The sequence below is a fragment of the Phyllobates terribilis genome, unplaced genomic scaffold, assembly GCF_046119375.1.
Source record: "Phyllobates terribilis strain yellow unplaced genomic scaffold, ASM4611937v1 Scaffold_1__5_contigs__length_1240528914, whole genome shotgun sequence".
Taxonomy (NCBI): Eukaryota; Metazoa; Chordata; class Amphibia; order Anura; family Dendrobatidae; genus Phyllobates; species Phyllobates terribilis.
Window position 1 is genome coordinate 997,145,203 of NW_027362761.1, and position 26,002 is coordinate 997,171,204.

General features: G+C 45.7%; 1 protein-coding gene across 1 annotated transcript in view; it reads left to right on the forward strand.

Moving 5' to 3' along the window:
* The window catches only part of GLRA3 (glycine receptor alpha 3), a 562,486-nt gene that overhangs the window by 112,562 nt on the left and 423,922 nt on the right, over nucleotides 1–26,002 (forward strand). Inside the window, exon 2 of the mRNA XM_073656226.1 lies at nucleotides 17,435–17,562. Coding sequence (XP_073512327.1) covers nucleotides 17,435–17,562 — 128 coding nt within the window. The remainder of the gene's footprint in view (nucleotides 1–17,434; nucleotides 17,563–26,002) is intronic.

Sequence of the window (26,002 nt, forward strand, 5' to 3'; positions counted from 1 at the left end):
TGATGTTGGACGGGCTGCCATTACTTCTGCAACAAGCTGCATTAGAGGACTTCCTAGGAGAAATGACAGACAGGGTAGAAACGATTTCCCTCTATGCCTGTCCTTTCACCGAGCTAAATGCAACTCTCAGCAAAAAACAGCTGTGGACAGGCTCCATACCGTCCCTGGCCACATTCACCTTTCCACGTGTTTGTGGTTAGGCGGTCCTTCCCAGTAAGTGCACTGGGGAGGGCACGGGTAATGTTGTGGGACTTGTGCTTGTGGAAGGCGGAGATGATACTGGGAGAAATAGTGGCAGCTGGGGACCAAGTATGGACACCCTGCTGCCGCCGGCATGAGGATATGAAAAGCTTCCGCCTCCATGAGCCTAAAAGGCCACATTTCAAGTGCAAGCAGCTGTCAAAAATTTGGCAGTATAGTATTGCAGCCTGTGGGTGGGTGACTGGCTGCATACTTGCGCTTGCATTCCAAGGAATGGGGTAGAGAAAACTGAATGCTGCAGTGGGACAAGGACATGGACGGTGATTGTTGCAAGTCTGCAATGACAGGTGCAAGGCGGGAGGTATCTTTGCATGCGCCAAGGATCACTTATGATGGGCACACTTTTAGGCATTGACCTGGGAGTCAGAAATGCTTCCAGAGGTCTTCCCCATGCTGTTCCCATGTCTTTTCAGCACTGTATGCATGAGTCTGATGATGCGTTAAACACCACATGGCCAGCTATGGTTGTAAAATGTTAAAATTACATTTCCCAGTGAATGCATTTGTCTTTGTTGAAAGCAATGCAAAAATACAAAAACGCATAAAAATGCTACGTGTGAACAAAGCCCAAGGTGTGGAGGAGTATTTTTGGTTTTGGTTACTTATTTTGCCTTATATTCAAGTCATTACCCTGGAAAGGATGTTCCTTAACATATTTCCCAGGAAAATCCATTTTGGTTTTGTTTCCCATAGACTTACATTGGGCTCATTGCTCGGGTTGAGCACCCGAGTATCCCAATCTGCTCGTCCCGAGCAAAGAGTACCCGAGCATTTTAGTGCTTGCTTATCACTAGTCCTGATATATTAACTAAGAGAGGGTATACTTTGTTTTCTCATAATTTTAGATCAATTCATTCATGTTCATGTCTCTGATTGCCATAGGAGCCAGTGCGCATGTAACTAGAGATGAGCGTTGTTCTACTCGAACTGTTCGCCAATCTCAAATTCGAGCTGTTTTGGGAGGTGTTCGAGCCGTTCGGCGAACACGAACGATTTGAAAAAAATTCGGCTGTTCAAGGTTATGTTCGATAACTGTTCGTGAACCAAAATCATAACTGGATTTTTTCTCAATAATGATGAAAATTAATGTTAATACGCAGTTTGAGTGTACAGCGGGGCGGGGGGAGGGGCAGGGGATGGATCTCTGCAGGAATAATTAAGATCTCCATTTTTTTTCTCTTTCCCTCATTTACAGTGGGGAGGTGCAATCTGTCAGCCTATCAGCAGCGCACACACAGAGCGAAGTGCTTTTTTTCACACAAGCAAGGGCATGTGTCATTGGCAGTGAGTGTCACATGTCCTTGCCCTATAAGACCCAGCCATTTTCCCCATCGCCACCATTTTCTCACTGCTGCAGCTGCGTATTAGAAGGCACCGCTGTTGCTGTGTGTGCTATACCTTGTTAATTTCAAGCCAATTTTCGCACAAATCTACAGATAGCTTGGGAGTAGGGAATAGTTGTGATTGCAGTCCTTTTAAGGACTAGGTTACAGCATTTCCTGCGACTTTTATCAGGCAGGTCTGTGCTCTTAAATAGATAGGTTGTGGGAGTAAAGACTAATTGCAATTGCAGTCCTTTTCAGGACTAAGTTACATCATTCCTATCAGTTTTTTCCAGGCAGGTCTGTGCCAGTGCTGTGCAAGTTTTTTTCACAGCATTTGGCTAAATCTAGCAAAGCTAATCCATTTGGGCCTATTGAAGAGTGTGTTAGTCAGTGGAGTAGCCTATCTGTGTTGCAAGCTACACCACCTGGGTATAGAATACCATTTTTTTTACTGCACCTAGTGAAGTAAAACCTTTTGGGCATAGCATCATTCTATTAGTCCATCTATACTGACCTCCATCACGTTGCAAATTGAATATAATTTTTTTCTGCATCTAGCTCTGAAGAAATATTTGGCCTTCTAGCAGTGTGTGGGACTTGTTCTATTAGTCCATCTATACTGACCTCCATCAGGTTGCAAATTGAATATAATTTTTTTCTGCATCTAGCTCTGAAAAAATATTTGGGCTTCTAGCAGTGTGTGGGACTTGTTCTATTAGTCCATCTATACTGACCTCCATCAGGTTGCAAACTGAAAATAAATTTTTTCTGCATCTAGCTCTGAAAAAATATTTGGCCTTCTAGCAGTGTGTGGGACTTGTTCTATTAGTCCATCTATACTGACCTCCATCAGGTTGCAAACTGAATATAATTTTTTTCTGTATCTACCTCTGAAAAAATATTTGGCCTTCTAGCTGTGTGTGAGACTTGTTCTATTAGTCCATCTATACTGACCTCCATCAGGTTGCAAACTGAATATAATTTTTTTCTGCATCTAGCTCTGAAAAAATATTTGGGCTTCTAGCTGTGTGTGGGACTTGTTCTATTAGTCCATCTATACTGACCTCCATCAGGTTGCAAACTGAATATAATTTTTTTCTGCATCTAACCCAGACTATAGTTTTGGCCTAATACCACAGTTTGGCCACTCAGCTCTGCTCGGTTCCCATCCATTGTTTTTTTGTGCAAACAACTCCAGAGTTGTGAATTAGTTAACCACCAAAATGAGTGGAGAAAGGCCTGCTGCTGGTGGAAAGGGGAATAGGCGTGTTGGGAAGGGGAAAAAAGGTTGTGTCCATGGAGTAGGTGTTAAAGCAACAGTAACATCTGCAGAAGAAAGACCATCTTCCAGCAAAATTAAAATGTCTACTTTTAGCGGACAATGTGATAAGATCCCTTTCTTATGGCCGCGCCAATCGCTACAAATTCCAGATGAGGCACAAAAACAGCAGGTGCTTCAACGGATATCAAGTGCTCCTTTAAGTGGGCTCTCCTCCACATTAACTTCAACATCACAAATACTCCAGTTCTCAGAGGTGTCACTTCAATCACACTTGCTTCCTCACAGCTCACAAATCTCCAGCTGCCCATCTGAGTATGAGGTAGAACAGATGGTTGAGTCTGCAGAGCTGTTTACTCATACTATAGCCTGAGAATCAGAGGTCGGCTCCAGCGCTTCTGTGAATCCAGACGAGGAAATGATCTGCACTGATGCCCAGAATCTTTATGAGTTGGATCCAGGACCAGACGCAGAAGGTTCTGACCATAATGTAGACCCTCATTCCCAAACTGTAACTCCTGTTGGTGGAGACAATGAGGAAGACAATGATGAGACTCAAATACCTGATTGGAGCGACAACTTTAGTTTTTTGTCAGGGCAGGAACAGGTTGGCTCTAAGGACGACGGGTGTGATAACACACAGGGTGATGATGATGAGGTTGGAGATCCCACTTACAGTCAACCCACAGTCAGCCAAGAGATGAGGTCAGCAGAGGAGGTGGAGGAGGATGCTAGTGACGACGAGGTCAGGTTGCGCCTTCCTGGACAGAGACGTAGTACTGGAAGCAGGTCAACAACGGCATCCTCAATCACAACTCAGCCTCTGACCACAAGTCGTGGTGGCTCTTCAGGTCGCATGGGTGCTAAGCCTTGCATAGCCTGGGCATTTTTTCAGATCGATAAACATGACCCAACTCGTGTTATCTGTAACATTTGTCAGCAAAAGCCAAGTAGAGGCCAAAAAATACATAGTTTGTGTACTTCATGCATGAACCGGCACATGGACATGAAGCATAAGTTGCAGTGGGAAGCTCAGTGTGCTACAATGCGGCCTAGCCGGCCGGGCCAACCGCTGTCTGCCACATCTTGTGCATCCGCAGCCTCTTCATCCTCTGTGACTGGGGGGACAGCAGTCACACCTGTTTTGGGACGCAGACCTGCCACCTCTTTACCCGCAACAGCCAGCGTGATTGGCAGGTCATCATTTTCTTTGGAGGTGGTAACACAAGCTGGTGTTCAGCGCTGTCCAACATCGATAGCACCACCTTTGGATCAAGGCAACCTAACATGTCCGCCTGCATCTTCCTCACAGACCAGCAGTTTGCCGGGGACACCCTTCTCAACCCCGTCTAAGTACAACAGCCAGCCCTCAGTCCCTCAGATGTGGACAAGTAAAAGACCATTTCCTCCTAGCCATGAGAAAGCTAAGAGGTTGAATTTCACCATCTGCAAGCTCTTGGCTACAGAAATGCTGCCTTTCCGCCTGGTGGACACAGAGGATTTTCGAGACCTTATGTCCGTCGCAGTGCCCCAGTACCAGATGCCCAGTCGGCACTACTTCTCAAAGAAAGGTGTGCCTGCACTCCACCAGCATGTCGCTGTCATGCTGTCTCTGTGTACTGGAGGTAGGGGGCCTAAGCTGACCCTAAGCTGGGGCCCTGAATAATCCCACTACCTAGAGGTACTGTTAAAGGTACAGAGGTCCAGGCCGGCTGCGTAACCCCTACCTCCTGAGGATCCCTGCACCTAAGTAATCTAGTCCTGAGAAGGACCCTTGATCACAACAAAAGGGGACAGGTAATAATATGCCCACACTCAGTACTTAGACGAACGAGACAGTACAAGGGTAAAACCAAAACCACCTTGCATACAAAAACTACACAACTACAACAGAGGGAACACCAACGGGAAAGGAGATAAATGATAAAGCGAGGAAGGGAAAAAACACTCCAAATACACTTAGCTCTGAAACTCCAAATACCACGATCCGCTCTGTTAGTCTGCATGAAATGCTGTCACCGACACTTCCCTAACAGACCGGCAGGCATTTGAAGGAGTCCCACTACAGCAGCATTGATTGCAGCTGGGCGAGGCTGGACCTCGTCTAGCACAGAGAGAGAGAGTTAACTCCCTCACTTCCGAAAAACACAAAGCACCAAAAACTCAGCTGCGAGAAGTCAGGCTGTGTAATCGTGACGATCTTCGTGGCGACACACCCGTGACAGTACCCCCCCTTCTACGAGGGGCCTCAGGACCCTCAGTGCCAGATTTATCCGGGTGAGTCGTGTGGAAGGCCCGAACTAATCGGTCTGCGTTAATATCCAACACAGGAACCCACATCCTCTCCTCAGGACCATACCCCTTCCAATGAACCAGGTACTGAAGGGACCGGCGATTAAAGCGTGAATCGATGACCCTCGATACCTGGAACTCCAAGTTACCATTGACCACCACTGGAGGGGGAGGTAAAGGTGACGGTACCATCGGCGCCACATACCTCTTAAGCAACGATCTGTGGATCACGTTGTGAATTTTAAACGTAGGGGGGAGGTCAAGACGGAATGCCACCGGATTAATTATAGAACTGATCCTGTACGGCCCGATGAACCTGGGACCCAGTTTCCAGGAGGGAACCTTAAGTTTTATATTCCTGGTAGACAACCATACCTGATCGTTCACACTTAGGTCCGGACCAGACACTCTCCTCCTATCAGCCATACGTTTGTATCGGTTCCCCATAGTATTCAGATTCTTCAGCACCCCTCTCCATACTGAAGCGAGTGATGAGGAAAATCGTTCCTCCTCAGGAACCCCCGAAGAGCCCCCCCTACTGAAAGTACAAAACTGGGGGTGAAATCCATATGCCCCAAAAAACGGGGACTTACCAGTGGACTCGCTCCGCCTATTATTAAGAGCAAACTCTGCCAGAGGTAAGAAAGAAGCCCAGTCCTCCTGGTTCTCTGACACAAAACACCGGAGATATGTCTCCAAGCTCTGGTTCATACGTTCCGTCTGACCATTGGTCTGAGGATGAAAAGCCGATGAGAACGATAAATGCATCCCCCGCCGTGTACAAAACGCCTTCCAGAATTTGGACACAAACTGAGACCCCCGATCTGACACCACCTCGGAGGGTACCCCGTGAAGCCTCACAATCTCCCCAATGAACACCTGCGCAAGAGTTTTAGCATTAGGAAGAGCAGGAAGAGCGATAAAATGTGCCATCTTGCTGAACCTGTTCACTACAACGAGTATGACCGTTTTACCCGAAGACGGAGGGAGGTCCGTAATAAAGTCCATAGACAGATGAGTCCAAGGACGCTCCGGGATCTTCAAAGGTAAGAGGGCCCCAGACGGACGGGTATGTGAGGTCTTAGAGCGCGCACAAACCCCACAGGACGCGACAAAAGTTACCACCTCCTTATGTAAGTTAGGCCACCAAAACCGACGCGAGAGGAGATCCACAGTTGCTTTACTCCCCGGGTGTCCTGCAAAAACTGAGTTATGGTGTGCCTCGATCACCTTTTGTCGCAACTGATCTGGAACAAACAGTCTCCCCGGAGGTCCAACAGGGGCGTCCCCCTGAGCCTCCAATACCTCCTCCTCAAGCTCAGAGCATACTGCCGAAACCACCACTCCCTCCTGAAGGATAGGAATCGGGTCGTCCGTATTCCCGGCCCCAGGGAAACTACGAGATAAGGCATCCGCCTTTACATTTTTTGACCCAGGACGATATGTAACGACAAAATTAAACCTGGTAAAAAACAATGACCACCTAGCTTGTCTGGGATTCAGACGTTTCGCGGACTCCAGATATAGCAGGTTCTTGTGATCGGTGATGACGGTGACCGGATGGACTGCCCCCTCTAAAAAATGGCACCACTCCTCAAAAGCTAACTTAATGGCCAAGAGTTCCCTATTGTCGACATCGTAATTCCTCTCAGCGGACGACAATTTTTTAGAGAAAAAGGTGCACGGATGCCACTTACCAGGGGACGAACCTTGTGACAATACTGCTCCCACCCCTACCTCGGAAGCGTCTACCTCTACAATGAATGTCTGTGACGCATCAGGTTGAATGAGTATGGGTGCCGAGGCAAAACATTTTTTCAAGGAGGAGAATGCTTGACAAGCCTTGTAAGACCACCTAGAAAAATCCGTCCCCTTTTTAGTCATGTCTGTGAGAGGCTTAACCATGGACGAGAAATTATGAATGAACTTCCGGTAATAATTAGCAAACCCCAGGAAATGTTGTAGTGCCTTAAGATTCTCTGGCTGATCCCACTCAAGAACTGCCCGCACTTTCCCAGGGTCCATACGAAAACTGGACGCTGAAACCAGGAAGCCTAAAAACTGGAGTTCCTGTTCGGCGAACACACACTTTTCCCATTTGGCATACAGTTTATTATCCCGCAAGATCTGTAACACCTGCCTAGCGTGCTCCTGATGAGACACTAGATCCGACGAGTAAATTAAGATATCATCCAGATATATGACAACAAACTGTCCCACCAGGCGGCGAAAAATGTCATTAACAAAGTGTTGGAACACCGCCGGGGCATTAGTCAGACCGAATGGCATGACAAGGTTCTCATAATGCCCCTCCAGAGTGTTAAACGCCGTCTTCCACTCATCCCCCTCCTTCATCCTAATCAGATTGTACGCCCCCCTGAGATCCAAATTAGAGAACCATTTGGCACTCACGATCTGATTAAAGAGATCGGAAATAAGTGGGAGCGGATACGGATCTCGGACCGTAATCCGATTAAGTTCACGGACATCCAGGCAAGGGCGTAGGCCTCCATCTTTCTTCTTAACAAAGAAGAACCCCGCGGCCACCGGTGAAGATGAAGGTCTAATATGCCCCTTAGCCAGACTTTCTGAAATATAATCCTTCATGGCCTGCCTCTCAGGACCAGAAAGGTTATACAACCTAGCTTTAGGTAACTTGGCTTCAGGGAGCAGTTTTACAGAACAGTCATACTCGCGATGAGGAGGTAGTTCCTGACACCCTTTCTCCGAGAATACATCCTCAAAGTCCGCCAGAAATGGAGGTAAGACCCTAGGAGTAACCGCACCGATGACCGTATTCATGCAGTTTTTATTACAGAATTTACTCCATTGGCTTATCTCTCTGGATTGCCAATTAATAACCGGGTTATGCTTAGTTAACCAAGGAAGGCCCAACACTATAGGAGTGGGAAGACCCTCCAACACGTAGCAAGACAACAGTTCTTTATGTATCGCCCCCACTTGAAGTTTTACGTTATGCACAGCTTGCAAAAAACTTCCCTGACCGAGAGGCCTGGCATCGATCGAGAATATGGGGATGGGTTTAGCCAACTCACTCAATCGCATACCTTGAACCCGGGCAAACCGAGCGTCCACCAGATTAGCCTCGGCCCCACTATCCAGAAGAACAGATATCCTCTCAGTTCTCGTACCCACCACCACCTCCGCCGGTACGAGAAACTGAGACGAACCTAGGGACGAAATACCTACTCCCAGATTGCCGTCCACCACACAACCTGGGATCAACAGTTTTCCGACGACTCTTCACTCTGCAAGGGACGGGATGGACACCCCCCAGTAAAATGTCCCTTTCTCCCGCAGAAGAAACACCTTCCTGTCTTATGGCGCACCACCGGTCCCCTCCCCCGAAATGATGTCCCTCCTAATTGCATAGGCTCCTCTGGACTGACCAGGGGAACCACCATATGAGGGGACCTTGTAGGAGGTGGAGTCATCACAGGGGGTGGAGTTATCCCGCACCTCTCCCGAAGCCGTCTGTCAATGCGAATAGCAAGGGCCATAGCGGCTTCCAGTGACGCGGGAGAGTCATACTGTGCCAACACATCCTGTAATTTGTCGGATAAACCTTGACAAAACTGGCTCCTAGGAGCCGGGTCATTCCACTGGGTGTCAGTGGCCCACCTACGGAACTCCGAACAGAATTCCTCCGCCGGTCGATCTCCCTGCTGGATCCTACGTAACTTAGATTCAGCAAGGGAGATCCGATCCGGGTCATCATATACAAGACCCAGAGCAGCAAAAAACCTATCCACTGACTGGAGAGCCGGGGAGCCCGGGGGAAGAGAGAACGCCCAAGATTGTGGGTCCCCTTGTAGGAGCGAGATAACAATTCCCACCCTTTGTTCTTCCATCCCCGATGACCGATGACCGAGGCCGCAGGGAGAAAAAACGTACATTACACATATGCATCTTAACAAACAGTACTTCTGAGGACTAATCAATCTGCAGAGATATTAGGCAGGCAGGGTGTATATTCAGGCGGTGTATATAGCAGACTGCAGTGCATATAGCACAAGAGGCTCCATTCCAATTCTGCCTTCTGTTGCTGTTAGATATTTCTATACAAAGGCCCAGGTCTCAGGGGCTAGGTATACTTTTCTTTGGATAGTAATCCTCATTATTTGCTTAAAAAGAAATCCAGAGAACACAGTTTTTCTGCGCCATTTGCTTGTTTTGGGAGAGGTGCTGCTGCGTCAGGGACAGAATTGCTTGTATATTAGGTAGTGTGGGGAGAAAAACCCAATATTACACATATCCATCTTAGAAAACAGTCCTTCTGAGGACTAATATATCTGCAGAGATATCAGGCAGGTAGGGTGAATAGGCAGGCAGTGTATATAGCAGACTGCAGTGCATATCGCACAAAAGGCTCCAGTCCAATACTGAATTCTGCTGCTGTTAGATATTTCTATACAAAGGCCCAGGTCTCAGGGGCCAGGAATACTTTTCGTTGGATCTTAATCCTCATTATTTGCTTTAAAAGCAATCCAGAGAACACCATTTTTTCTGCGCCATTTGCTTATTGGCACTGCAGAATACAGCCAGGTCCTTTCCATATTAGAGCACTAGAAATCCAGCTATTTAAAACTGTGTTTTCTCTGTCAAACGGATCACATATGCGTTGTCAGAAAATACTGCCATTTCTGGCCTCCATTAAAAATTTCCTTTAGTGTGTCATTGAAGCAATTCACTGCAGTTTGCTGTTCAAACTATTTACCTACAGGCCAGGTATTTAAAACTCTGTTTTCTCCGTCAGACAGATCACATATACGTTGTCAGAAAATACTGCCTTTTCTGGCCTCCATTAAAAATTTCCTTTAGTGTGTCAGTGAAGCAATTCACAGCAGTTTGCTGTTCAAACTACTTAACTACAGGCCAGGTATTTAAATCTCTGTTTTCTCCGACACACGGATCACATATACAGTACGTTGTCAGAAAATACTGCCATTTCTGGCCTCCATTAAAAATTTCCTTCAGTGTGTCATTGAAGCAATTCACCGCAGTTTGCTGTTCAAACTACTTACCTACAGGCCAGGTATTTAAAACTCTGTTTTCTCTATCACACAGATCACATATAAGTTCGCTCCAAACTCAGTCATTTGTAGTGAGCGTGGAAGATACTGTCATCAATTTAAAATGGGCAAGGTCTGGGGAACTGGACGTGATGGTAATGGTGCATGCAGAGGCTGAGGACAAGGCCGTGGGCAAGCCGAAATTGTGCCACAACAAACCCCCACATCTTCTCGCCTGACCTTCCTGTCCCAATTTCTAGGGGACCGCAGCACACCACTATTGAACCCAGAGGACTGTCAAAAGGTTGTTGGTTGGATAGTGGATAATGCTTCCAGTCACTTAGCCACCACCACCACCACCCTGATTTTCCACACGGTCAAGTCTCAGTAGCCGTGAGTCTGGACCGCATATTCCTCACCCTGATCCTCCTTCCTCCCATCATGCCGAGTACTCAGAGACAACTGATCCCACACTTGGACACTCTGAAGAGCTGTAGTAACTGACCCAACCTGGCAGGAGGAAATGCAGAGCGAGGACAGCAGCACACAGGGGGAGGGAGGCAGAGCACCCCAACAAGCAGGAAGAAGCAGTGTGGTGGGCACAGACAGAAGGCAGGCAACCGTTCCCCATAACACCAACACAAAGGAAGTTGCCAGTACAACTGTTAGGTCTTCCCGAGTCTGGTTGTTTTTTAAAGACAGTCGATAACCCCAAAAAGGCCATTTGCACCACCTCTCAGGCCAGCATCAGCAGGGGTGCCAAAACGACCAGACTGACCACCACCAGCATGATCAGGCACATGGCAGCAAAGCACCCGAACCCCTGGGTCCAGGAACAGTGTCTGCGGGTGGCACCATTGCTTCTTCCGCTGTTGTGCATGCAAGCCAATCCCCTGTCCATGGTGCATGCGAAGACTCCTCCTGTCCTGCACCTCTCGTTGCACACTCTCAAGTAGAAGCATCAGGAAGTACGTCCTTGTCCCAGCGCAGCGTTCAGTTGTCCATACCCCAGTCCTTGGAACGCAAGCGCAAATATGCAGCCAACACCCCACAGGCCACACTACTAAATTCTCACATTTCACGACTGCTTGCACTCGAAATGTTGCCTTTTAAGCTCGTGGAGATGGAAGCATTCCGCAACCTCATGGCGGTGGCCGTCCCTTGGTACTCAGTCCCCAGCCGCCACTATTTCTCCCGGTGTGTCGTCCCCGCATTACACAACAGCGTGTCCCAAAACATTAGCCGTGCTCTCAACAACGCAGTTAACGGTAAAGTCCACCCAACCACGGACATGTGGACAAGTGCTTGTAGGCAGGAACACTACATCTTGCTCGCTGACGCAACTGGGTTAACATAATGGAATCAAAGAGGATGTATTGCAGGTGGAGCACAATGAGATGGAGCAAGGAACGATACAGGGTGATTACACACAGCCAAGCCTCATCTCATCCCAATGTAGATTGGGTGACAATGAGGAAAAGGAGGAGGAGGAGGAAGGACAGGAGCTAGATTCATGCACTATAGACGGTACTACCTGCACAGCTGTCATACCGTCTGTTCAGCGTGGATGGCCAGAGGACAGAGAGAAGGAGGAGAGCATGGTCAGTCATCCTCTTGCTGAGGACACAGAAGTCTTGCCTGTTAGTAGTCTGGCACGCATGGCTGAGTTAATGTTAAGCTGCCTTTCTTATGACCCTCGCGTTCTCAAAATTTTGGGTGACAGTCATTACTGGTTGGTGACACTTCTAGACCCACACTACAAAGAGAACTTTATATCTCTTATTTCTGAGGCGGACCTGTCTACAAAAATGGGGCAGTACCAGAAGGCCCTTTTGCGGAACTATTAAAAAAATTCCCATCTGAAAACGCTGGCGGCAGAGGGCACACTTCGTTGGACAACCAAGGAGTACAGGCGAGAGAGACACAACTTCAATCCAGCAAAAGCAGGGGAACACTGTCAAAGTTCTGGGAGAGTTTTCTCAGGCCCTCCCATCGCACAGGCCCTGAGGCGCGGGGTACTCTCACAAGGAGTGCAAAGTTTGGGAAGATGCTGAGGGAGTACCTTGACGACCCTACCAATGTCCTCCGTGATTCCTCTGTGCCTTATAATTATTGGGTAACCAAGTTGGATACGTGGAATGAACTGGCTCTCTATGCCTTGAAGGTCCTAGCCTGCCCTTCTGCCAGCGTTTTATCAAAGCGGGTTTATAGTGCCGCTTAGGAAATTATAACTGATAAGCGCATCCGCCTGTCAACTGAAAATGCTGACAGGCTGACTCTTATAAAAATGAACAAGGGCCGGATTGGGCCAGACTTCTCAACACCACCGAATGATGGCAGAGTAACATAAACTCAAATCCAGTGTCTTTTCTAGGGAGGTGTATTCCCATGCACCTTTTCACACCCACACATGGGTATACGCTTCCTGATTTTGTCTATTTGCTCTTGTTCTCCACCTTCTCCTCATCCTCCACCACCATATCACCAGCAATTAGCAGCAACACCCACATAATTTTTGTAAAGTTTGTTTATGATGCCCTTGAAAATTTTTTTTATAAAGCATGTTCATGTATACTTCGCAGGGATAAATGTTTGTCAGCCCATACACTTAGTGCATGGGCATTACAAATATAGGAATCCCGCTCCTTTCTAATGGTAACATTTTTTTATGAGGCCCTCCTCCACGTCTCTTCCAAGGGGCATTGAAGTGCCTCCAAATTTTTGGTAGCCCTTGCATTCACTGCATAGGCCAACACTATGGGAGACTCTCTCCTTTCTAATGGGAATTTGTCGTTACTGTGGCCTTGCTCTGTGTGTTTTTAAATTCTTACTGGGGTTTTTCCTAAAATTGGTCAGTCGTTGGACTCACTGCATACACAATAACTGTATAGCAGACCCTCTTCTTTCTAATGGGAACATGATGTACCTTGTTACTGTGGCCCTGCTCCATGTGTCTTTAAATTCTTAGTGGTGTTTTTCCTAAAATTGGTAAGCCGTTGGACTCACTGCATACCCTATAACTGTATAGCAGACCCTCTCCTTTCTAATGGGAACATATCGTACTTATTACTGTGGCCCTGCTCTGTGTGCCTTTAAATCCTTAGTGGGATTTTTCCTACAATGGGCGAGCCATTGGACTCAGTGCATATCCTATAACTGTATAGCAGACAATCTCCTTTCTAATGAAAACATGTTGTACCTTGTTTCTGTGGCCCTGCTCCGTGTGTCTTTAAATTCTTAGAAGGGTTTTTTCTAAAATTGGTCAGTCGTTGGACTCACTGCATACCCTACAACTTTATAGCAGACCCTCTCCTTTCTAATGGGAACATGTTGTACCTTGTTACTGTGGCCCTGCTCTGTGTGTCTTTAAATTCCTAGTGGGGTTTTTCCTAAAATTAGTCAGCCGTTGGAATCAATGCATACCCTAAAACTATATAGCAGACCCTCTCCTTTCCAATGGTAACATGTCGTACTTGTTACTGTGGCCCTGCTCTGTGTGTCTTTAAATTCTTAGTGGGGTTTTTCCTAAAAATGGTCAGCTGTTGGACTCACTGCATACCCTATAACTGTTTAGCAGACCCTCTCCTTTCTGATGGGAACATGTCATACTTGTTACTTTGGCCCTGCTCTGTGTGTCTTTAAATTCTGAGTGGGTTTTTTTCTAAAATTGGTCAGCCGTTGGACTCACTGCATACCCTATAACTGTATAGCAGACCGTCTCCTTTGTAATGGGAACATGTCTTACCTTGTTACTGTGGCCCTGCTCCGTGTGTCTTTAAATTCTTATTGGGGTTTTTCCTAAAATTGGTCAGCCGTTGGAGTCACTGCATACCCTATAACTGTATAGCAGACCCTCTGTAACGGGTCTGGGAGGCGGAACCTCTGAGCAACTTATACAAGGGGGCGGTCCTTGTAAGGAAGCGGGTGGCGACCAGGGAAGACAGGCAGGTAGTCACAGCAGGTGACCGGGACAGTCTCTGGGTAAACGGGCAGGAGGTCACAGCAAGTGACCGGGGCAGTCTCTGGGTGAACGGGCAGGAGGTCACGGCAAGTGACCGGGACAGTCTCTGGGTGAACGGGCAGGAGGTCACGGCAAGTGACCGGGACAGTCTCTGGGTAAAGGGTAGGTATGACCTGTGACGGCTGAGCCTCCAGGTAGGCTAGCAGGAAGATGTGTGCTCCCAGGTGAGCAGGCGAGAGTCTCTGGTGGTCACAGCATGTGACGGCGGAGCCTCCAGGTAGGCTAACAGGCAGGTAGCAGATGAGCGCTCCCAGGTGAGCGGGCAAGAGTCTCTGGACTGGCAGGTGGTCACAGCACGTGACGGCAGAGCCTCCAGGTAGGCTAACAGGCAGGTAGCAGATGAGCGCTCCCAGGTGAGCGGGCAAGAGTCTCCGGACTGGCAGGTGGTCACAGCACGTGACGGCGGAGCCTCCAGGTAGGCTAGCAGACAGGTAGCAGATGAGCGCTCCCAGGTGAGCGGGCAAGAGTCTCTGGACTGGCAGGTGGTCACAGCATGTGACGGCGGAACCTCCTGGTAGGCTAGCATGCAGGTAGCAGGTGGGCGCTCCCAGGTGAGCGGGCAAGCTGGTCCATAGACAGACTGACAGGTGTCGGAAGGCAGACCGTCGGACCTCAGGCTAGCAAGCAGGTAAGCGGATAACAGGCAGGAATCAGACAGCAATCTGGCAGGAAACTGGCAGGTAACTGGCAGGTAACTGGAAACGGGACCTGAGGGCTGAAGCAGAGTAGTGAACAGTGCAACAACATTGCTCGGGCACGTCCATTTTGGAGGAGGTGCCTTATATATGGTGAAGTCCTCCGGCCATTGGCCGGGGACTCCTTAGGACGGCGCGCGCGGCCCCTTTAAGAGGGGGGGAGCGCGCGCGCGCCCTAAGCACCGTGGCCGGGAAGGAGCGCGCGCTGCCAGCAGAGCGGGAGGAGGACGCCGGGCTCGGAGCGGAGAGGTGAGGGGAACAGCGTCCCTGCCTAGCAGAGGGCAGGGACGCCGACGCTACACCCTCTCCTTTCTAATGGGAACATGTTGTACTTGTTACTGTGGCCCTGCTCTGTGTGTCTTTAAATTCTTAGTGGGTTTTTTCCTAAAAACGGTCAGCCGATGGACTGACTGCATACCCCATAACTGTATAGCAGACCCTCTCCTTTCTAATGGGAACATGTCGTACTTGTTACTGTGGCCCTGCTCTGTGTGTCTTTAAATTCTTAGTGGGTTTTTTGCTAAAATTGGTCAGCCGTTGGACTCACTGCATACCCTATAACTGTATAGCAGACCCACTCCTTTCTAATGGGAACATGTCGTACTTGTTACTGTGGCCCTGCTCTGTGTGTCTTTAAATTCTCAGTGGGGTTTTTCCTAAAATTGGTCAGCCGTTGGACTCACTGCATACCCTCAAACTGTAAAGCAGACTCGCTCCTTTCTAATGGGAACATGACGTACTTTTTACTGTGGCTCTGCTCTGTGTGTCTTTAAATTCTTAGTGGGGTTTTTCCTAAAAATGGTCAGCCGTTGGACTCACTGCATACCCCATAATTGTATAGCAGACCCTCTCCTTTCTAATGGGAACATGTCGTGCTTGTTACTGTGGCCCTGCTCTGTGTGTCTTTAAATTCTTAGTGGAGTTTTTTCTAAAATTGGTCAGCCATTGGACTCACTGCATACCTTATAAATGTATAGCAGACCCTCTCCTTTCTAATGGTAACATGTCGTACCTTGTTACTGTGGCCCTGCTCCGTGTGTCTTTAAATTCTTAGTGGGGTTTTTCCTAAAATTGGTCAGCCGTTGGACTCACTGCATACCCTATAACTGTATAGCAGACCCTCTCCTTTCTAATGGGAACATGTCGTACCTTGTTACTGTGGCCCTGCTTCATGTGTCTTTAAATTTTTAGTGGGGTTTTTCCTAAAATTGGTAAGCCGATGGACTCACTGCATACCCTATAACTGTATAGCAGACCCTCTCTTTTCTAATGGGAACATGTCGTACTTTTTACTGTGGCCCTGCTCTGTGAGTCTTTAAATTCTTAGTGAGATTCTTCCTAAAATTGTTCAGCCGTTTGACTCACTGCATAGCCTATAACTGTATAGCAGACCCTCTCCTTTCTAATGGGAACACGTCATTCCTTGTTACTGTGGCCCTGCTCTATGTGTCTTTAAATTCTTACTGGGGTTTTTCCCAAATTTTGACAGCCTTTGCAGTCACAGCATAGGCATTACCACTATAGGAGACCCACTCCTTTATAATGGGAACATTTTTTTTTACCTATGTCTTTTTATCTATGTCTCTTCAAAGGGGTATTGTGTTGCATCCAAATTTTTGGCAGCCCTTGCAGTCACTTGATACGCAACAACAGTATAGGAGACTCACTTGTTAATAATGGGAACAACAAAGCATAGCCGGCTGATGGCTCTCTAACAATAGCGAGGGCCGACTGCTGGCCTTTTAAGAATAGTAAGGGCCGTCTGATGACCCTGTAAAAATAGGTTTATGACTTTCAGAGTCCCTCCAAATAAAAAAGGATGTGTCTGATGATGTGTCACATACCACATGGCCAGATAAGGTTGTAAAATGTTAAAATGACATTTTCTAGTGAATGCATTTGTCTTGGTTGAAAGCAATTCAAAAGTGCAAAAACGCATCAAAAACGCTACGTGTGAACATAGCCCAAGGTGTGGAGGAGTATTTTTGTTTTTGGTTATTTATTTTGCCTTATATTCAAGTCATTACCCAGGAAAATCCATTTTGGTTTTGTTTTTGTATGTTTTATTGTGAGTCTGTAAAAGTGGCATAATACTCTGACTACGTTGCTGACAACAGTGATCTGGGAGTCAGAGATGCTTCCAGGGGTCTTCCCCATGCTGTTTCCATGTCATTTGAGCACTGTTCCCATCGATTTGGGCAATTTTTAGGCCCTCTGCAGACCGCCGGGGGGAAGCCACCTGAAAAATGCTCGAGTTTCCCATAGACTTACATTGGGCTCGTTGCTCGGGTCGAGCACTCGAGTATTCCAGTTTGCTCGACCTGAGCAACGAGTACCTGAGCATTTTAGTGCTCGCTCATCACTAATAATGAATCCTTCTCTTTGCTAATTAGTTTAAAGTAAAGACAGAAATTATTGTATATGATTTTGATTAGTATTAGGTGCACTTGAAAATAGTCTATTTACTTATTTTTAACGACTTGCAGAAATATTTACTAATTTAATCAAATTCATATTTTATCTTCTAGTTTGGTTGCCACCAAGGAAACAGACAGTGCCCGATCCCGTAGTTCACCAATGTCACCATCTGATTTCCTGGACAAACTCATGGGTAGAACGTCTGGTTATGATGCAAGAATAAGACCTAACTTCAAAGGTAATATATGTTACATTTAGTAAAATGAATTCACCAGTACTGCTTTATTTAGAATTTTTGCACTATTACCTTCAAAGCTTTTCCAGGTGCCCACACCGGCTTGTGCCACAAATGTTTTTAAAGGGATTGTTTAGGACTTTTTTTTTAGTATGGGCCTAAAAACTAATAGGCAGGTAGTTTCTAACACAGAAAACAACCTGCTTGTTCTACATGGCGTGGACTTAGCACAATCACCGAAAGCTCCTGCTGGGAGATTCAGCTGCTAAACCTCAAAACAGCCGCTCTTCTTTTTCTGGGTTGCTCTGTCGATGGGGTGTGACTGCCGATATCATGGTGATAGACGTTCGTCTTCCCGTAGTTACGCAGTGGGAAGCCAGCTGCCAATCAACATGGCGACATCAATCAGGCCCCATCAACAGAACAGAGCTGAAAAAAGCACTGCTCTGTCAACGCGATGTCAGCGGAAGCCACTAAATCAATAGTAGGAGAGGTCTGTGACCAGTCTGTACCAGCAGAGATTGGCACCAGACAAAACAGATAGATAGTAAAAGAATTAAATAGTCCTTGATAACCCCTTTAACACGCACAATATTCAATAGCTTTGGTGATGCTATATTACTGTTTGCCAGAAATCCATACTGCGTTCCACAAGCGAAGAAGAGAGACAATAGTGACACTCAGCAAAATCAGTTGCCTTTATTATCCACAAACTATACTGCAGAGAAATCTCATGACCATTGTTTTTTCATAGTGAAATATTTTTTTCATTTATTTTATTTGCAAAGAAATTATGAAAGCAGTCAAATTAAAACATGAATAATTATCTTTCAATAGAGAAAGTTTTCCACTAGTTTTTCAAAGTTGCGAAAGGAAAGGGATTGCTATACAAATAGGATTGCTATACAAATAAGAGATTAAAGGGTATTCCAGCTATAAAATATTCTCACCACTCCACAGAATAGAAGTTGTAGTGGTTTGAACACTGAGAACAATTGTTAGAGTTGAGAACAGCTATCTCCCATTTGAATGGAGCCATGGTCGAATATGCACAATGATGTTCTATCGATTCTCTACGGGACTGCGAGTATTGTGCTATATCCCAATTTTTTCTATAAAATGGTATTATGATTTGCATTTTTTGGGTAACATTAGAAGATTTATAATGAAATGTATAATATAATTTTTTTCCTGCAATAGTATTAATGTTGAGCAGCTTGTTTGCCAGTTCCACTAAATTTTCCCAAAAAACTACATTTGCGTCGATTTAATTTGATGCAAAATGCAAATTCTGGGAAGCTTCTAATTGCTCAGAAAATACATGCATAACACTCTTAGTTTCAAAGAGAGAGACTCATTTTGTATCAATATGATCTACTGTATATAATCCACTTACTCAGTTTATCTGGATATGGAATCCAACTCTGCCACAGAAACTGCCAGTCCTGTGCCTGCCTATTCTCGACTAGGACCTGTTAGTCTCTGATAACCTAAATCTTGGCCACCATCATTTGATAACACATTCCAACAAAACAAAATTTTCTTTGTTTTTAGGCCAGTTCCTGGGTTTGTTTGGGGCGCTGATTCAGAAAAATCTATTTGTGTACATTTAAAGATAGTTAATCTTCTTGGTCAACAAAATTGCTACACAAAGTACCATTGCTTTTTATGCCTTTGGGATAGTAAAGCCAAAAAAAGAATTGGGCAAGAAAAGATTGTTCTTTGAAGGAATATATCGTGGTTGGAGGACAAAACATAATCAGTGAACCTTTAGTAGTATGAGATAGAATCATATAGCCGCTACTAAGTATAAAACTAGACCTGATGAAGCAATTGGTAAAGGCTTTGAAAAAAAGACAATTCATAGGTAAAGATAGCATGGTAGAGTTGGAAGAGACCTCCAGGGTCATTTGGTCCAACCCCCTGCTCAATGTGCATCTGAGACAGATGTCTGTCCAGCCTCTGTTTGATGACTTCCATCGAAGGAGAACTCACCATGTACTAGATCGCTCAGCATGCATAGGCTGCCATTGTTCTTGATACTGTGAGTCCTGGTTACACAGGATGATGTACCTTTGAGAACAATGATCTGCACATGTGGCAGAATATTGTTGAAATCTCATGATGGATTGGCAGATCTGACTCTCGAGGTTTTACAATATGAGCTACTTGTGTTTCGAATGACTGTAAAGCTTGTAACATAAATCTGTGCTTTTGGTTGAAATAAGTAGATTTTCATGTAGTACATTTTTCTGTTAATGTTTAATATGTTTCCTTCGTGCTTAAAGGATATTAATTTAAACACTATATTAAAATATCCTTAGTTATTATGGGCGAGTGAAGAGTGGTATATGGCATATGGTGTTACCTCAAAGACTAGAGCTGATAGGAGAAAACTGTTGCCATTTTTGACATGAGCTGGTAAATACCCAGAAACAGGTCTAAAATATGAGGCACCAAAATGTGTGTTGGCCACACTGGGATAGAGTGTGTGATATCATAGCTACAGGGTAATATGGAGCGGCCATACCAAACATCATTAGTCTATTCTCCAATACTTCAGCCATTAGTGAAATGGTCCTGTGAATGTTTTTTTTGTAATTTTCGCATATCAGATCTCAAAGTGATAGAAAGCAATATGTATCAATATGTCTAAAATGTATGCATTTTAAATTAATTTGATGGAAAGAAAAGTTTATTCCTCTAGACACACCCTCTGCAATTCCTCTTTGAGTTGAAGCAAAGATCAATGGGGGTGGGCTTATCTAAACCAGTGAAAACAAGTTGGAAAAAAATAGATTTTTTTTATTAAAAACGTAGACGTATGTTTTACATATGTTAACTGTATAAAACTAAATATAGGCAAACGTACTGTAAGTTGACATATTGCACGTTTTCATACATTATAACCATAAATGCCAGATTCATGTGTCTGACATCTGCAGAAGTACAAATGTGAACCTAGTCTTAGTATTCATGTGCTTAAAATGAATCTGTCAGATCCAATTATGTTTTTATACTCCCCTCATGACCTTTTATAGACATTTATTCAGATATTCTAGTAATGTTTATTGTGTTTTGGAACTGCACATATTAGAAAAAAATCAGATTGTACACATCAGTTTGCTGTATGCTAATAGACCAGGACTAGTCCGGTTAGGCATTTAATCACCGAGGCAAGGCCAGGTTCAGTAGCTACAGTCGTGCCACCTAAACTTGATTGATAGTCCCAGTACTGCCCTCTTTTTCACAGTTTGTGCTCCTCCAGGCATCAATCTTCCCCTGTCACAGCTCTCCTAATAGTCCACTTCAGAGCAGGGCTGTGACAAGAAAACCGAGGCGGTGGTCAGTGGCAATAACTGCAGCAACTGATCCTGGACTAGTCTCAGTGAGTAAATGCCTTCCCGGACTAGATCTGGCTCATTAGCATAAAGAGAGTTAATATATATATTTTTCTCATATGTGTTCAGTTCCAAAGCACAATATACTTGTTGGACTGTGTTCACATAAGCGTATGAAAAATCGTCAATTTTCATTTAGAAAAAGAGTACTATTTTTCATTTTTCATTGCCGTCCATATGCCACCTGTATGCAATTCGTATGGCATTCATTTTTATACATCAGCACAGTATAGAATTTACAAGATCAAAAACAGTTTCTTATGTTAATAATTGCAGTGTATCCATAAAAACTGGATGCTATGTTGATTCATATGGGATCCGATTTTATTTGCTCACCCACAGACTTGAATAGGCAAGTCTCATCTGAAATCCAGAAGAGATTAGTGCATGCTGTAATTTCTTTCATGTGGACTTTCGGCTCCTTTAAAAAAACGGTCATCTGAATAGCCAAGCTGAATAGTATTGATTCGAGTGCTGTCAGTTTTTTCCAAGGAGAGCAGTTGGACTGAAAATACAGTCCTGTGATTGTAGTCTTACTGGAATACATGAATAAATGTCTAAAACATCATGAGAGTATTTTAAGGGCTCCCATACACTTTAGACTATTGTCCACTGAACCTGCCAAAATCAATGGGCTCGGCCGATGGTCTCATAGGCGGATTATAATGAGGGCAATCCGGGCTACCGCCCGGGGCCTCGGGGCTCCAGGGGGCCCGAGGTTCCGGGGTGTCTATGGCCAGATTGCCCTCATTATATTTGCTGCGCCGTGGCACATACTGGCAGACAGTGGCGGGGGGGCCCCCGGATCGCTCCCCCCAGCAACGGCGCACGGACGCTGCTTCTTCTCCGGCCGGGCCAGCACTGCAGCAGTTAACTTCCCTGTGGTGGCCCGGCCGAGTCACTGCTAGGAGACCCGGCCCTGTGTGCGGCCATGTCTCCTAGCTGTGACGTCATGCAGTGCGCGCCCTGCACTGCTCATAGGCGGATTATAATGAGGGCAATCCGGGCTACCGCCCGGGACCTCGGGGCCAGATTGCCCTTATTATATGTGCGGCGCCGCGGCACATACTGGCAGACAGTGGCGGGGGGGGCCCCCAGACTGCTCCCCCAGCAGCGTCGCACGGACGCTGCTTCTTCTCCAGCCGGGCCAGCACTGCAGCAGTTAACTTCCCTGTGCTGGCCCGGCCGCGTCACTGCTAGGAGATACGGCCCTGTGCGCGGCCGTGTCTCCTAGCTGTGACATCACGCAGTGCGCGCCCTGCACTGCTACTTACCACCGGAGAGGAGCAGGACTGGAGCCAAGCCGGGGGATGGTGAGTCTGTGTGTGTCTCTGTGTGTTTGTCTGTGTGTGTGTGACTGTGTCTGTGTGTGAGTGTTTGTGTGAGAGAGAGTGTGTATGTGTGAGAGTGAGTGTGTGTGTGTATGTGTGATTGAGTGAGTGTATGTGTGTGTGCAGGCAGATATCATTGTGTGTTGTCTGTTTATATGTATTTTTGTGTTTCAAATGTGTTTATGCGTGTATGTATATGTCTGTATATGTTTGTGTGTGCTTGACAGCATGCGGCCTCTCGCTGTCTCTGGGGGGGCACCGTGCGGCCTCCCGCTGTGTATAGATGGCGCTGTGCGGCCTCCTGCTGTGTATAGATGGCGATGTGCGGCCTCTTGCTGTGTATAGATGGCTACATGCGGCCTCCCGCTTTGTATAGATGGCGCCGTGTGGCCTCCCGCTGTGTATAGATGGCACCATGTGGCCTCCCGCTGTGTATAGATGGCGCCGTGCGGCCTCCTGCTGTGTATAGATGGTGCTGTGCGGCCTCCCGCTGAGTATAGATGGCGCCGTGAGGCCTCATGCTGTGTATAGATAGTGCCGTGTGGCCTCCCGCTGTGTATAGATGGCTATGTGCGGCCTCCTGCTGTGTATAGATGGCGCCGTGCGGCCTCCTGCTGTGCATAGATGGCGCCGTGCGGCCTCCTGCTGTGCATAGATGGCACTGTGGGGCCTCCCGCTGTGTATAGATGGCTATGTGCGGCCTCCCGCTGTGTATGGATGGCTACGTGCGGCCTCCCGCTTTGTATAGATGGCTACGTGCGGACTCCTGCTGTGTATAGATGGCTACGTGCGGCCTCCCGCTGTATATAAATGGCGCCGTGCGGCCTCCCGCCATGTTTAGATGGCTAATTGTGCTCAATATTGAGTCATACAATTAATGTAAGGCTATGTGCCCATGATGCAGAAATGCTCTGGATTTTTTTTGAGCATTTCTGCATCTCCCTGGCAGAAAAAACGCATGCGGATTTTACATGCATTTTTCCTGCCAGGGACATGCGGATGTGAAGCGTTCTTCACATGCATTTCTGCATGCGGGTTATCAAGCGCTTTTCCAAGCGATTTTAGCATCACTTGGAAAGTGCTTGACAACTTGGTCACACTATATAAATCCATGCAACCGGCATGGATTTATATAGTGTGACCATAAAAGAATGGTAAAAAATAAATATATACTTACCTTCTGATGGCCTGCCAATGTCAGCGGTCGCGTGACCCGTCACATGACTAAATGACGTCACAGCAGGTCCTTTTCAGACCATCATGAGCTGCCGGCAAGCCAGAACGCATCGGATAAAGACACCGGGGGCAATCAGATGGTAAGTATAATATTTATTCTTTATTTTATTCTTTTTTTTACAGGTACTATGGTACCCGGGTCCGGAGGAGAGTCTCCTCTTCTACAAACCCGGGTACCATCTGCACATTGAAATGCATGGAATCCGCATGTACAGATGCAGTGATGCGGATTCCATGCATTCCAATGCAAGTCAATGGCAGCGAAAACGCCGCGCTTCCGCAAAATAATTGGTAATGCTGCGGATTTTTCCGCAATGATAATCCGCAGCGGAAATTTCCACAGCATGTGCACAGCACATGCGGATTATCATTGGGGAGCATGGCACGCCTTCTACCAAGCGTTTTTTAAGCGTTTATGCAGCGGAATTGCTTAAAAAATGCATAGTGGGCACACAGCCTAAAAAAAAATATTATAATTAATATTGTGCCAAATTTCACGTGAACTATCTCATGATCTATGACAGGGGATCATGTGACATGTGATACATCAGGTGTGTATGTGTGTGTGGGTGGGGGGGGGCCCGCGCCTTCTAAACTACCCGGGGCTCTTGCTACTCTTAATCCACCCCTGGATGGTCTAATGTGTATGAACGTGCTGGCCGACAGAGGGTCCAGAGAGATATCACGTGTCCAACTTTGGACTGCTGATTGCATTATTCTCCCATAGATAATCAGGTAGCTGACGTGCCGGTCGGCGACATACTCATAGATAAGATTGGAGGGCTTGGCCAAAAGAGCATTCCTATGTATGGGAGAGTCAGCACTCAGCCGCCAGCCATCTTATATGTATAGCCAGCCTGAAAGCATCAAGAGACTTGTCAGGTTCCCTTTATAAAAGTTCCAGTGGATCAAGAACAATTGAGATGGAATACGTTGTGTCTGAATTACACTAAAGTAAAACGTTGTTGTTCTGTAAATCCAAACTAAAAATACAAGTATCGATATAGAACTACACGATTCATGGATTGCTAATTCCGTTGAATGATTGTTAGTAAACATTTCCAGCCTCAGCAAATAAGAACTGCCTCGTAGCTAGATGATTTTTAATTAGTTGCTTAAGCCGGAAGGTTCTAGATGTTTTATATAAATTGCCCAATTAAATATAACAACATAATTTCCATTTTATAACATTTTATGAGGTCGGTTAAGTAAGCTATGCAATCTTCAGCCACAGAGGAATATTACATACCCGCACAAATGACCATAGTTTGAAAGTCAATTGACTCTGAGGGTTTCATAATAAAGCTCTGAAAATAATGCTGCCGTTGTCACCACTGCAAATATCTTCTATAATCTCTGAGCATCGCATTATTACTGCAGTCACTTCTTTTATTGCTTTGCCCTCATGCATATTAAATAGCTCAGCAACAAAATTCACTTTCCTCGATTGCTTGAAATGAGGCAAGCAAAAGACTAGAATATATTGCATCTCTTCAAAGATTTGCTTTGTATGTTTACAGACAATCCCTGACAAACAATCTAATTTATTTTATGAAAATGTTGCCCCATTTGGAACCCAGTACAGATTCCAGAAACCCACTACATTGCTACAATGGAAAAGATATGCCTAAAGCGTTTTGATATGAAAGTGAAGAGTTAAATAAAATGTATTTTAATCTTACCCCCTACTGAAGTATTGTTCCATTTCTTCATTATTTTGTGATCTTTGGATAGTAAGTGGTCAGCCCACCTGGAATATCCGGCATATTTCCAGTGCTGTCAGAATAGTGCTTAATATCACAATAGATAATGTTTATATTTATATTCACTAATCTGTTATGATGATGTCATAATAGTGTTTGTCTTTATTGATAGGTTATGGTTTAAATTGATGTCACACAAATCAATATCATGCAATGATATCACAATGGTGTAATGCAGGGTTGTTTTTAGAGAATTTTGCTTATAGAGTAAGCATTAACTGAACCCACAAGTGAATCTGTTATCACACAATGCGGCAAATTTATCAATTTTGTCCAAATTTTAGATACAAAGTTGCAAACATAGAGTAAACAATCTTGAAATCTACCAGATTTATCACAGTCACTGATGCGATTTGATAATAAACTCGGCGCATGTTTAGACTATCACTACCTATTAGTTTGCTTACCATGTGGCAGAAATGTACAGTAAATTATTTTTTTGGTGGACAGTGTTGCATATAGACTGTGCCCCCTTTTCACTATAACACACCCCCTTTCCAATAAGGCCATGCTTCATTGCTAGGCAAGGCGCAGAAGTTTTCAAAAACTCATAATAAATGTAGTGCGATTTATGAAAGACTGTTTTTGTTTATCCAAACTGGCCTAGAATTCCTCTTGAATTTATCTTACTGAATCTCACCCATTGTGTGCCAAACCAATTTTTTATATATGTTGTCATGCGCTTGAATATTTAAGCCATTCCACTATCACC